Consider the following 14,982-nt stretch of genomic DNA (forward strand, 5'->3'; position numbering starts at 1 on the left):
GTGTTACAGAGCCAGCAAAGCTTCATTTACTAATTGCTTCTGAATTGTGTGGTTGCTCATAAGAACAGTTATCCTGACAACTCATATTATGGTGCTTGTTATAAGCTGATACTTTTCTTGTTACATGACATCTTGTTTCTCTGGATAACAAACATAGTTGTCATTGTAATAACAATGACAAGCAGGCTTTTTCCAGACTGATTACATCTCAGGTTAACAGGATAGAGGACCTAATATAAGCATCATATGTTGAATCACTCTAAGAAAATACATCATTACGTTGAGGTAACTGGACTAAAATACTTCCTAACACTCAGCAGACCTGTAATGGTCAATAAGATGCCTTATACAAGTACACTGTATGATACCTCAGTTAGAGATGGAGAAAAAAATAAAGGTGTTTCATAAAATCTTCTGGTTCTGAGCTGGTTTTTGTTTGTTTTTAATTAAGGCAACATTTTATTATTGGTTTGTTCTGAACCTTCAACACCAAAAATAAAAGGTGCAACACCCAAGAGAGAAGGAGCCCTGATTGTTAAAGAGGAATATGGACAGAGGACTGATCGATACAAAGAAAGATAGGAAGAACAAAAGAATTATACGATAGGTGAACATGAACAGTGACTGAAGCAGTTTCTCACCTTCATGTTTCATTGTTAAAACTCAAAACAGCTGATTAGTCCTGTGACTCTGTCCTTCAGTTAAGACGCTGACACTCCAACGTCGTTATCACAGAGAAGTCTGGCAGAAACAGACACTCTGATCTGTGATCGTCTCTGTGCAAAATATCCAAGAGATCGCAGATCGTTCCCCTTGTCTGCTTGGTGGTCCGCGGCCAATCAGGAGCCAGAATCAGTATCCATGTCATCAGTATCGTCTCCCTCTGAGCGGCAGATCTCCTCCAATGCCAGCTCTGACAGACAGGAAAGTGTGAAACACAGCTCTGTTTATGTCACAGTTCTGAGCGATGTTACAATAAATGGACAAAAGTATGCAGACATTCCAAATCAGGTGTAAAACTGAAATTATTTCTCAACTCTACCTTATAATGGAACTGAATAATGAAACCAGGGGCGTGCAATGTCACTCATTATACGACATGTTTATATCACTGTGACATGCCTAGCCTGATAGACGAGCCCCTCAAATGGGGGGGGGACATCATGTTTCATTTTTATAAGAGAAAAGGTTTCAAGGTTGAAACAGGTAGAAACGAATGACTGCAGAATACTGGCCGTCTATGGAACATAGTTGAATATCTCTGATCTGGAAATTACAGGGTGGGCCATGGAAAAGTAGCCTGCTTCCAATTTTAGGACCTAGGTACTCAGGGCTCCGGGCTACGTTTCCATGGCCCACCCATTACTTTCTCAACAACTGCCTGGATAGCCTTACTGTCACTAGGTGAAATACTTTCTCAACAACTGCCTGGATAGCCTTACTGTCACTAGGTGAAATTCGACATCTATAAGTCATTTTTTCAGCCTGTAACTTCACAAAACACTAAGTGTTCATAAAGTGGCTTCCTAGAATGATTTTCACTTTGTCAATATGGGTTACTGGGTGTGGACTGATGGGCAAAAACAGGACTTTTATCGTGTGTGTGTGTGTGTGTGTGAGTGTGTGAGTGTGAGTACCCTCGCTCTCACTCAGCTCGGGGATCTTCTTCAGTGTGTCCCGGACAGCGGGGATTACCTGGTCGTACATATGCAGCAGTGGCCTGCAGCTTTCTGAGAAGTTGCCGTGGTGCAGCAGCAGCCAGTGCAGCAGCAGCAGACATTCTCTGAGCAGAGACGCCGCTGGGCTGCACCACCACGGCAACAAGGGGGCAGAGCACTTAGACGAGGGTGGTGCCAAGCCTGGAGAAGTCACCAGAGTTGTAAGCAATGATTTTATCTTAGAGACATGCTGCTGACTGTCATCATTTCTAAGGATGCAGTGGTGAATATTTTCAGTCCAGTGCCTCAGATCTGAATTGTGACTGACCTGTCGAGTCTGTCAGCTCCTGAAAATCTCGAAGATCCAACCACTGGCGATGGAAAACAATGACCACTGTCTGAACCAACTGAGGAAATAAAACAGAGAGGACTGTGCTGAAAGGTGCAACACAACATCACCACATAAAGACACAGAGCAGCGGGTCAGTTTTACCTCAGTGTAACACTGACAGCTGCTGTGCAAGTTGGCGGACCAGCTTTCTGCCGCCTGAGTTTTCAGTCTGCTCAACAAACGAACCACCTAAGATGCAAAAACAACAGTGTCCAAAACAGAAGCAGCATAAATTCCTTACTAAAAGCTGTATTCAAATATTAGTTGTGGCCAGCACAAACAATGAAAGGACAGTGAAAATATTCTTTCTACCTGATGCACAGGGATTTTTAACCTGATAAAAACTGATATTTAAAATGTTTTTACTGTTGAAGGATGTTTGACTTTGACACTTTTTTCTTCTTCCTGACTATTATATGTAGTTTCCTTGTTTATTCATCCATACTCATTTTGTAGGAATCAGTGCATCTCTGCAGTGTGTGTGTGTGTGTGTTACCTGCAGGTCCAGTAAAATCCAGTCTGTGCGTGTAGCCTGTTTGTCTGGTCTGGTTCTGACGAACTGGAACAACTTCAGGAAAACACACGGATCTAAAGGAGACAAACACACAGTTGATGTCCAGTTGCGGTGAATTTTTCAGTTCATTCAAATCACTAGAGCAGAATAATTGCTTAGTACATGAGTGGCATTAAATTCCAGGCGAGTTAAAGTCAGTGCATTAATAGTGTTGTGGCAGTGGACGAAGCCTCACCATGCTGAGAGCAGAGCTGCTGAGCCAGTGTTTGGTGGTCAGACAACGGCATGAGGATGGACACACACTCAGAAACTCTCTGCAAACTGCTGTTTCCTGACAAACACACACACATCACCTGCAACACACACTGCAACCTGAGAAATAGAGAGAGGACAGAAGTGACCAGTGTGAATCCACTGCAAATTATAGATGGGTGACGAATTAAAGGAAAATCCTGAATAACTGAGTGAAAATAAAGGTCACTAATTAATCTTATCTTTATTCTTTACTCTTATCTTGAATAACTGTTGTGTTAATCAGAAGCAAGACTTTATCAATGTTAGTAGTAAGTCATGATCAGTCTTTTGTTTCTTGTATTCTATTGAACAAATCTCCTTTTATTCGTCACATATGATGAAATAACTTAACTGTGGACTGTACTATTTCCATGACATCTGGCCACCTCCTGATTGCTGGCTGTTGGTAATGTCACTGATCAGGAAACGAATCTCTCTCTTTTCTTGCAGGTAACACAATTTATGTAAACTTAAAACAGCCTGTTTGCAGTCAGCGTGCTTACATGCAAACAAGTATCCTGGTTTTGATCATATTCTGGATAGGATGTTTAAATGGAACACAAAGAACCTGACTAAGATGTTTACATGCTACAGACTCCGGATGTCCATGTGTCATATCCTTGTTTCTCAAAACCTGGATAAGACTGTATCTAAGTTTCTGAAACCAGAGTATGATGTTTACAACACATAAACCAGAACACTATAAAAATCCGACCATAACCAGGACACCAGTGAGCATGTGAATACACTCAGTGTGTGCGTTCACCTGTTGGTGAGTGCCTGTGGTGTCCTCTGAATTAAGACACATAATGTCTTCATGGCACTGAAGACAAGCTCCTCCCGCTGTAGGCTGCTTCTGCCAAGTCCTGCTTCACACAGCCGCAACACTGATTGCAGCAAAGCATTCTGAGAGCACAGACCCACACCTGCAGCAGAGCGCTCAGCCTACAACCAGAAGCAGGGAGGATTTCACTGACGTGTTTCTCTTTAGGAGGGTAACAATCAAGAAATATGATTTGATAAAGTTGACAGTGACAGAGGGTGTGTGTGAGTGGTCCATCTGTGTGTTTCTGTCTGTACCTGGTCAGCTGTAACTGTGCTCTGAGTCTCCTTTGACAGCACAGCCTCCACCACCTGAGGAGCAGGTCAGCAATCAGCACTACACATTCAGGAAATACTCAACAAGCAGATGATAAATAGCTCTGTAAACTGTGCATTAACACTAAAATGTTCCCAAGATATATTCAGATAAAGCTTTAACAGAAAATGCCAAAGATTTGATGCTTCTACAGGTCATACATGCTGCAGTTGTGGATTGCTGGTTGGACAGAAAATGAAGACTTAGGCTAGTGTAGCGACAAGCCTCTTTCACGCTTTCGTGAATAATTGAGAAAACAATTGGAAGATTAACTGATAATTAAAAGAACTGCCTGTTACAGTACTGGTTATGATTTCAAAGGCATATACTGTGTTGGCAAAGCCTAAAATCAAAACGAAACAACTGATGCAGCTGCACAGTGTTGTAGTTAAAGGGGTGAGGGGGTTCTTCTGATGTTGATGTGGACCTAATCCCTGACATGTACCATTAAGTTTGTAAGTTATACCAGTTTGCCTAGTCATTACAGGTGTCTGTTATGTTATGGTTGTCATCACCTCATCACTCTGGGCCAACAGAAGGTAGAGAAGCCTCAGAGCAGTCAAACCAGTGTCCTCCAAACTGAAACCATTCACACCAGTCTCCTCAAGTCTTCCCAGACCTGCAGTAGGATGCGCAGTGCCTGCTGGGAGTGAGCTGGCAGCGGACGAGTCTGAACCGTTGTTGCGAGCAGAGCTGGAGCGCAGAAAGTCCAGAGACTGACAAAGTCGAGACAGGTGAAGGTCCAACAGAGGGAGGAGGAGGACGGCTCCAGGACACGACCTACACACACAAACACAAATAGAGATTCTTCTTTTTCATTTTTAGCTCGGACAAAAGTTAGTTGCTCAAGTCAGATAACCATCACAGTAAATGTCTGTGGTTCTCAGATGCGTTAAAATCATGGCAACCCCAACAACATGTACCTAATAAACAGGCAACTTAGGTGAACATCCATGCAGCTTTTTCAGCTGTAAATAAGCTGCAGGCTGTCACACATTGTTGTTTATTGGGTTTTTTTCTTGGATTTTCATGTGTTTGAAAAAAGAGCCAAACCAATTAAAGCTGTAACTAAAAATGCAGTTAAAGAAAATGTTGCCTTGTTTTAATAACAATGCACAATGTAAAAATGAAAGTGAGAAGCACTGGTGCCACATCCTTAAGGTAACAACTTTGGAACCCACTGGTCCTTTTGTATGAAGACAGTCCTTCAAATGTGGTGACTCAGTAATTCTTGCTGGTGTGCAGGCCTTAAGGGCAAAATGTTAGAGCTGAGGTATTACAGAGTTTGCAGGGATTCTGTAAAGTTTGACTGGTAATTATCTACTTAATACATGACTTTACAGATTATGTTTTGCCATGTGGGCAGTTCAGTGCTGCTATTACATCATTTGGCCACAAGAGGACTCTGCTGTCCATAGAACTGTTCAATTCCTAAGAAACCTCTGACAGACCCCGGCTCCTGGTGGGTGGCTGTCTGCCTCGACCGAGTTGGTGAGTGGATAGAGGAGAGACAAAAGAAAAGGACACAGCCACCAAAACAACAAACAAGCAGCCACTGAGTGAGCTAGTGGGGCTGGTGACTGGGCGGGTTTGATCCATTTCCAGTTACTGTTCAGCTTTTTCTGTGTTTGTTGTTATGGATTCTAAATCAGCATCTGTACAGTTTCAGCAGGGCAGCTATAGTGTCCTCAGAATCTCAGTCCACCTGTTATTTCTGCTGCTGACTGCAGCTTCCGTTCGGTTCTGACTCAGCATGTTCAGTCCAGTTAGGGCCAGACTCTGGACAGTACGCACAGCAGCTCTGGGAGCTCCGCCTCCACCGCTGCTACAACAGGCTGCAGCATCAGAGTGGAGCAGAAAATCTGTCGACGACCCGCTGGACACACAACATCAACAAACAAACAAAAACACATCATAGTCTGTTGGAACTGTTCAGCTAAAATGTAAATAGTACAACTAGTGATAGGGCAACCACCACTGCTACTGCTGCTGTTAAACAAACACTACTACTTGGGTCCAATTTGTGCTTAACAATTATTACATATGTTGTCAAATTAACAAGTTCTAATATTAAAGCTCTGACTGAAGATTTGTTTTGGTGGATTTGACACCACTATGTGGAGACCTGTGGTTGCATTAAGTGACTTAACACCATACTACTATCTGATATAAAACAGGTTACATACAATTTTCACAGTTCTCATCTTTTTGCGTTGATGGTCCACATGAATGTTTGTAAGTGACACATATCCAGTTCTAGGAAATAGTCTTGTACTTGTATAGCGCTTTTCTATGCTTTACAGCAGGCTCAAAGCGCTTTCACACTACATGGCCATTCACACTCACAAACGCTCACACATTCATACACCGGTGTTATCACCGGGAGCAACTGGGGGTTCAGTTTCTTGCTCAAGGACACTTTGACATGTTGACTGGACAAGCCGGGAATCGAACCGCTAATCCTCCGGTTAGGAAATGACCCACTCTACCTCCTGAACCACAGCTGCCCCTAGTGTGAACACAGCTGCTAAACTGCCACACACGTGCAGATTTCACTGAAACCTGAGTCACAAGCATACATGAATAACAATTAAATAATGTGTTACAATATGTTCTTTTCAGTTTGGCTTGATCAAAAGCTTTGCCATAAAAGTTCAACAAATAGGAAACGTTCTCATCTTCACCCCAGTCGCTGTTGTTGCTCTCCTCTGTTCATTTTTACTGGTCTGTGAGGGATCGACATAGAATGACAGAAGGCAATATGTACAGAGGAGGAAGACGCTGAAAAAAAACCCACGAGTTCTGATCTGACCATTCTGACAGTGCTCGCACAGTCAGAGATCAGGTTGTAATCAAATCTAGGACACATAGTGGGATAGACTAAATTTTAAAAAATGATTTGGTTTGTTCACAGATTTGAATCACTTAGATAAAAATCAGAATTTGGTCACTTCCTTAGGTTGTGTGAATGAAGTTTGAGATGCTGAAGTGATTATAATACCACAGCATCTGATCAAAAAAAAATTCACGTCATTGCCCTGTATTTTTGCCACTGAACTTTGTAGACTAAAACAGAAGATTTCCAAAGGAAGCCAGGTGTGTTGGCTTTTGTGTTTACTCCTAAACTTCATTAAACCAGATGGATTTTCAATAAGCATGAATCCTCCTTTGTGTTGGCCCCTCTGCTGCTTCGCTTATGCCTAGATGTGTTGCTCAAGGGCAATTCAGTGGCGGCACTGAGAGAGGCGTAAGTGATGCTTTTTGATTTCTTGATTCAGATTTATTTGGCCACATCAAATACTGAACCAGTTTCGCTTTCTCTGTTAAGTTGCTTCTGCAAACACCTTTGCTTTAAGTAATATTGCACACTATTACCAACCAAGTTGCCATGGTTACAGTGCAGCATGCTTACCTGGATGCCAGGAAGTCGGTCTGACTTATAGACAGCAGGTGAGAAAGGCCGAGGCTGCTGGGAGACAGAGGCTGCTGCAACAACAACCCCAGCAGGACACCACCTGGAGGACAATACACACACACAAACACCTTCCAAACTCTGTGGAGCAAAGGCTGAGGTACTCTGATTTTAGGTCCCTGCTCCTATGTTTCCTATAATGCAGTTGGAATTCTTAAGCCACTTTAAATGTGAGCTGTGTAAGGATGGGTGCACTGAGAAGCTTCTGTCTTAATTTTTATTTGATTGACCAGTTAGAATTTTAGTAACATTTAAATGTGTGGCAGGTTATTTATTTCTATTAACTCTTTTGAAGTAGAGCTGGAGACTGACCTCGGTGCTGAAGGTGTGCAGGTCTGACCGACAGGAAGGGGTCTGGGCAAGACACTTCCTGGCTGTCACCAGATCTGCTGCTGGACACCCCTCTGTCTATTGAAACACACACACACACACACACACCAATCAAAATTCTGTGGTCCTCAGAATCCTCATAAACACAATAGTTCATTGGTGGTTCATTTCACCACAACGGCCTTTAACACCACAGTAGTGATGGGTAGATGAGGCGTCATGAAGCGTTTCGACACATTGCCAAACTGTATTGATACTGTGTCGATACTGTGTCACTGAATACTGACACCTGTTGGACCTTAAAAATCCCTACAGGCAACCTAGTTGACAGACTCAACAGACACTGATTTGATGACCTATAATAATATAATTTAAGTCATTGTATTTTATATTGTATTATTTCATATCTTCATTTCAATTTAAAATTTCCTTTATTTTTAGATACACTCAATAAATAATGTGAACATGTATCATAACGTGAAAATCTAAATGAACGTGTTGTGAATGAGGATGCTTGTGGACTGGGCTTTTTTTATTTTTTATTTTTACAAATTTTATTCAAAAAAATAGGTTTTTCCAACGTTTTGAAATTGAGTCTGCTGCTTCTTTGATACAACTTCTCCAGCTGTAGAAAACACCCACTCACACGGCATAGATGAGGCTGGAGTGCAGAGAAATTGTAAGGCAAGTCGGAAGAGGTTTGGATAGATTGCCTTTTGGTTGTCCCAGTATCTCATAGGATCCTGGGTCCGTGTATATTGCGGCCATTGGATTTTCGTTTTGTATTGAGAAAACCAAAATCGGAAAACGAACGGTTTCTCGATCTCCATTTAGAAACAGGAAAACGAAAATCGGAAAACGAGGCGGTTTTCGTTTTTTCGATTTGATATTATGTCACGGAAAACAAAACGCATATGTGGTATTTGATTTCCGTTTATATGTTTCTAAATGAAAATCCGAAGTTAAAATATGCTTGTGGAAACTTGAGTTTTATTTTTGCGGTTGAGATTTTGTTGTGACCCGGAAGTTGAAACTTTGAGCGCAGCGTAATGAAAGAGGGAACAGAGAAGGACGTGTTTACGGAAGTCAGTAGACCGGTTATGTCAGTAAAGTAATTTATGGTTCCACAATATGGCTTTACAAACGTATGCAGGATGATGACTCGGTTTAAACACACTGCTTCTAAATTAACATGTATGGCTGATCAATCTGTTGGAGTGTGACCTGTTCTTCCTGACCTGTAGCTGAGGTGGAGTCAATACTAGGATTCCCCTAAAATGGTCTCACATTCAAGGACTTTCAGTAACTTAAGTTCTTACTTGATTAGATTTAATGTGTAGAATGAAACCAAATAATGATTAAAAACATAAACAGAGTATATAATAATATATAAAGTATAATTTAAACATTAAAAGTTGTCCAGATAGACAAAGGTACAACAAAATGAGAAGCTATTATAAACACACAATACCTGACATTTCCTCTAGGTCTTGTTTAACTTTTCTCATTGCTTCAGACACTGACCGACTCTTTTTAGCTTAATCAGTTTACTGAGTCCCAGATGAAATCTCCAAATGTCTCAGTTTGTCCAAGCAACATTTCAAAAGCCATTTAGCTTAAAATGATATAAAGTATGGAAAAAGAAAAAACCTCAACCAGAGAATGAGTTTAGAGAGTGGAGTAGAGTTGGTGCTGATTAATATCATGAAACATTTAACTAATTAAAAAAAAAAAAACCTGTTAGTAACACTAATGTTGACTGACCTGGTTCTAGAGAGTGGAGAGGCTGTCTTGCTTCTGTCTGAACTGTGCAGTTTGGTCTTTATCTCATTGATTTCTGCTTCTTTAAACTGCAGTTCAGACTGCAGAGACTGAACCTGCACACAGGACACACACCATTTTCATGTTATTGTGAGAATTATATATCCTGTAAATATGTTTGTGTGTTTTTTCGCTCCTCACCTTCCTGTTGAGCTCTTTCTCCCTGTCGCTCTGCTCCCTCTGTCTCTGAGTCTCCAGCAGGATATGGTTCTGCCTTTGAGCCTCCTTCTCCTGCTGAGCTGCTTTCAGAGAATCTCTCAGGACGCGGATCTCCCCGCTCTTCAACACAATCTCCTCCTCCACCTCCTTCAGCTAAGTGCGCAAACACACATTTTTTGTGCTGAAACAAGCACCTCCTACATTTGATATGACAGTCATATTTGATTATAAACCCTGAAATGACCCATAGGTGTGAATGTGAACAACTGTCTGTGTACATGACACATAGGCTGCTTCTCATGACTCTTATATAACTGATCCTTGCTCCATCTGGAAGTCGTTTCAATTGAGTGAGGATGGAGGATGTTACAAGACTCTTATATCTGCTCTGAAGATTGAGGAGGCTGCTGGAGGAGCCATAAGGAAGGATACATGAGTGCATCCTTAGTGGAGGTCCTTTATGGATGGACACACCCCTTTATTGGAAATCAGAAATCAGAACGCCTCATGTCTCTAAAAACGTGTTTCTTCAATTTCAGACAGACTAGAATTCTATGTAAAAGTGCAACACTGATTTGCAATAGCTGTCTTCGTTAAAGTCGCACTGTAGATCAACAGAAAATGAATAACCGGTGAGTCTCACCTTCCTCTTAAGTTCTGCATGTTGGGCCTCCAACAGACTGTAGGAGCTGTCCTCTCTGTCTGACACAATCTGCTGCTGCCTGTTACCTGAAAGCATAAAACAACAGAGCGTGAAAACAAAAAACTGCATTGGCTGTTTGAGCTTCACTTTGACAGCTGCTTGTCAAAGGACATTGCAGTGGTCTTGTTTTAAAACAAGAGGTTGATCAGTCCAATCACTCAGGTTCTTTTATTTTTGTACAAATTCCCATTTCATTTGTGGATTCATGTGACTAAATTTCATTCAAGGTGAAATGTTTTAAACTTCAACAGACAAGTCTACACATCCATTCAGGTGTTTTTTTTTTATCTTGACTGTACCCATATGGTCTTATCTCTCTTCATATTGATGCAGCTGAACTGCAGAATTCACACTTAAAAAGATTTTGGATTTGTGACCAACTAAGGTATTTGAAGAATTACTCCAACTCATTTCAGACATGTTCCTCATCTTTATAAACACTTTGTCATCAAGTAAATTTGGATTCCTCAAGTTTTATTGGAGATATAATTAAACAATAGTGGATTCTGAACAAAAATGTTGCTGTGTTAATCTATTATTTTCATGTTGCAAGCAATTGTAAATTTCTCTGATTGTGAATTTGTTTTCCAAAAGACACAACACTTTTATCTGAGCCCATAAAAATGTGCACATTTCAAACCCAAACTGGCTCTTTATCACATTGAGAGGAACAGCCAAAACTTTGTACTTTTCTTAATGTGATAATGAAGAATTTTAGCAGGATCAGATGGGATGGAAATCATAGCTACAATTTTTTGGATTCAGCACCTTGATAGATATATTTGTATGTTTTTACACGGACTGCTTAATCACTGCCTTGGTACATGGGACATCCCCCCGGAAGAATAAATAATCTCCTCCTGTCATGCTTAGTTTTCACTGGTGCTTCAGTCCACAATAGCATCATAAATAAAGTCAATTCAATGGCTGCTGGGAAGGATGGAACTCCAGCTAAAAACTGGCAACAATGATAATGACTGATCAGTAGGAATCAGTTCGATATGATAATTCAGTTTATCAATGGGATTAAATATCTAAATCCACCCAGTTCGGTCTTTTATAATTATTACCATATTCTGCACCATTTTCAGTGATGAGTTTTATTTCAGTTTTGCTCACTCAGAGGTTCTCTGTTTGATATCCCAGCATTAACTCGGTTGCTGCTGCTGTTCCCTCTGCTATGATTTGTTGTGGGTCTGCTTAGAGGTTTGCGCTGCCCTACACATGGCGGGCAAGCCGACCCATGGACCGGATCCACCGGTTTGGTTCCTGGTTTAGACCCAGAAGCAGCCGATGTGATAGCCTGTGAGGCGATGATGTCGATCTCATCCAGGTCATCTTGTGTGAAGTCCTCATCATCTCCAAACGGGTCATCAAAGGGAACTGCTGTCACTACTTCATGGTCCAGGCCTCGGAACCGCTTGTTGGGTGGGCAGTTCATGCTGTGAGGGAAAAAAATAAAGATAAACAGATGAACACATTTACAGCTTTGACCCCCTAGCTTTTGGTTTACAATGTTGTCGGTGTAGCATCACATCCTGTACTTATTAAGCATCACAGAAAATTTAATTGATCCTAACTTGCCAAACAGTATGAGAGTGACACATCTTTGATGGCAATTTAAAGCCAGGATGTAAATTACTCTTTTTCACCAGACAAATCCTGGTAATTTCATCAGTTATTTATAGTAATAAAGCAGCTTGCAGCAGCCTTTCTGTGATTTCATACTAAGTGATAGGGCATGTATTAAGATTGATCAGTGTTTACTAGTGCAGAAATTACTGGTTGTGACAGACCCATCACTGCTGCAAAAATGTTTTTGTGGCCAGTAAATGAGGGTCGTATGGAACAGTGGTTTCTACAAACAGCATGCATTCTCTTTTGCATCATGCACAAACCTTGATCAGCGTTTGTCTCAAGGTACCTTTAAAACGCTCACTGTCATCAAATGCTCTGCTTCCAAAAGAACATGTGCATGTCCCTGTCTTAACTCCTGCTGCCCTAAAACGGTGTGATTCTTCTAAAGCGCTGCAAATAATCGGTCCAGATAGGAGTGACTTCATATGATGAGAAAGGTGATAAACTCCATTCAACTCGTAACCCTTCAAGTATGAACCTTGTTCAAATGATTTGTGCAGGAAGTCTCAAATCTGTTTTGTTGTTTATTAGCCTGGGTCAAACAGTGGTGTGATTCACCTCGACCCAAGACAAAGTAACAGAAACAACCAACCATTACATTCTTGCCTAACCAGATTATACAAAACGAGACCGTTAATAACGTGTTTTAACAGGTGATACGTCCCACCGGATCTCCCCTGTTACCTTGTCTCGGTGCTGCTGTCGCTCCTAGTTGTTAGCTAAAAAACGACGCTAGATAACTCGCTAATATCCCAATGGGAAGTTAGCCTGCTAAGCTAACACGCTTTATTCTCTCACAAGAGTATTTAAGGTAACACTTCATAAAAAAATGTTACAGGTAACTTATAATAGCGCTCCGTCAGCACCAACTGAGACTGTAAAATGACGTGTTAAATGATGAACCGGCAGCTAAATAACACAATTTTAAAGTTGTCAGGATAAACAGTATGTTTTAATCCCGCTCCGAAGCCCTTAGTAATACGACCAATCACAGCGCTTCTCTTGCAGCCCGACCAATCACAGCTGCTCATGCACTGACGTAGCTGTATAGGTCCCCATTTGAGACAAACTGTACTAAACACACAAAAGCAAATGTGTTGCGGTGGCACTGAGAAAGCAACGCACTGCAGCATAAAACCTATGCAAATAGGGAAAATGCAGGCACACCAACCAAATACAGAACCACACAGAAAGCTGCATTTCCGTGTTTGGTTGTGTTCTTTCACTGTGCAATTTTTTTTTCTAAATTACACTAGGAGGGCGAGTCAGGTGTGTCTATCAGTGTTGTATTAGCACCTCCCTTCTCCCAACTGCGTTTTTGCAGATGGAATGCCAGATGATGCTGTTTAGAGACATTTTAATAAGGAAATCAGTAATATTTTATAACGCATACTGTGATATACAGGCGTTTGTTAATGAGTGAAACTACACTAGGCTATACTTATGTGGGTCTTTTTCTGATGAGTCATTAAAAACAACAATATTTATTAACAGTTTTTGTGTCTCAGTACTGTACCCCATAAGTAGCCTCTAAAAAGCCCAATTGTTAGTCCCATGTTCCCCTTCTTGTTTTCTACCACACTGTAAGTACCAGTAGGAGCTGGTATTTGATCATTAAAATTAAATCACAGCGTAAATGGGCTGCATTATAGTTGTTACTAGGAAATGAAAAGTGAGGGAAATGAAAATAAGATTTTTTTTAAGTGAGGCAGGCATGCCCCTGTGTCCCTACTGGGAAATTATAATCAACACATTAAGAAATTTTAAATGAATGAATTAAATTGCACCTGCCATGTTGGAGTGTAATCTGACTGCCACATGTTTTATCCACATCTTATTTTGAAGGCTGGTGGGTGTTCATATGAATCCCTACATGTACACTCTCCTCATATAGAAGCTTCTCATGGCTTCTCAGCAACAGCAACTGTGCTTTCCATTTTTAGACACAAGCAGGTCTGTGTCACAGCTGAGCGCTCTCTGCTGTAACTCTGACACATGCTCTCTCTTTCTCTCTCTCTCTCTTTCTCTCTCTCCGCCTCCATACTTTAGTACAGAAATGGCAGAGTTCAGGACAGAAATCCAGATGCACCCGTCAGCATCATCATCACCATCATCATCATCACCAGGAAGCACACACACACATGATCATCACTAACATCTGCACTGCCAGAATATCGCCAGTATTCTGCACCACAACAGGTCTCCTCTGCACAGATTCAGCTCTTCATGCCTTAAAAAGATAAATCACTGAATTAACAGAGCAACACACACACATACACGCATTTGGCAGGCAAGCTGGTTACCATAACAACCAAACAGTCAAAGCAGGGTCACTGATTGAATCAGATGAAGTGAAGCCTACATACATGTGTGTATGAGTGTTACTGCAGCCCAGTGAAGAGGCTGTAACCCTGACACAGATGACTGTTTTCTCAACCTGTCCATCATGAAACTGTGCAACTGTCCAGGGTGCACCCCGCAAAAGGCAGGGTGCACCCTATTGCAGGGCTCCAGTATACCTATAATGTTATAATTTGAAGCATTTTACATAGTGCTGCTACAGTCGTTTGTGAATTTCCCATTGGGGATCAATAAAGTCTCATAATTACTCTGTATTTTGTTTTATTTACCCAAATATTCAAAAATAACTAAACTTATCAAATAGATATAGAAAAATATAATATACTGATACTGTAACATTAGTGAGCTAAGGAGAGAGGAGATGAGAAACAAGGGAACAAATGATCAGCTTGACATAAAGCCTGCTTATTTGGAATATTAGTATTTATAGCATCAAAAGTAGCTGATGTGTCTACTTACTGTATACTGATATGTACAACACATTTATGAATTATCCTATTAGA

The 14,982-nt window shown here is 41.1% G+C and overlaps 1 protein-coding gene across 1 annotated transcript; it reads right to left on the reverse strand.

Moving 5' to 3' along the window:
- Nucleotides 1–753: 753 nt before the first annotated feature.
- atrip (ATR interacting protein) lies at nt 754–13,115 on the reverse strand. The gene is made up of 17 exons (XM_020611178.1): nt 12,803–13,115; nt 11,600–11,922; nt 10,421–10,506; nt 9,760–9,930; nt 9,562–9,674; nt 7,780–7,961; nt 7,408–7,510; nt 5,701–5,871; nt 4,511–4,775; nt 3,938–3,991; nt 3,624–3,802; nt 2,799–2,935; nt 2,546–2,637; nt 2,152–2,238; nt 1,987–2,065; nt 1,638–1,859; nt 754–913 (listed from the first exon to the last, which is right to left on the reverse strand). Exons 2-17 carry the CDS (start codon nt 11,919–11,921, stop codon nt 840–842), a joined length of 2,337 nt encoding a protein of 778 aa, XP_020466834.1. The 5' UTR covers nt 11,922; nt 12,803–13,115; the 3' UTR covers nt 754–839.
- Between the last annotated feature and the right edge of the window lie 1,867 nt (nt 13,116–14,982).

Source organism: Monopterus albus, unplaced genomic scaffold, assembly GCF_001952655.1.
Source record: "Monopterus albus unplaced genomic scaffold, M_albus_1.0 scaffold110.1, whole genome shotgun sequence".
In the NCBI taxonomy this organism is placed as follows: Eukaryota; Metazoa; Chordata; class Actinopteri; order Synbranchiformes; family Synbranchidae; genus Monopterus; species Monopterus albus.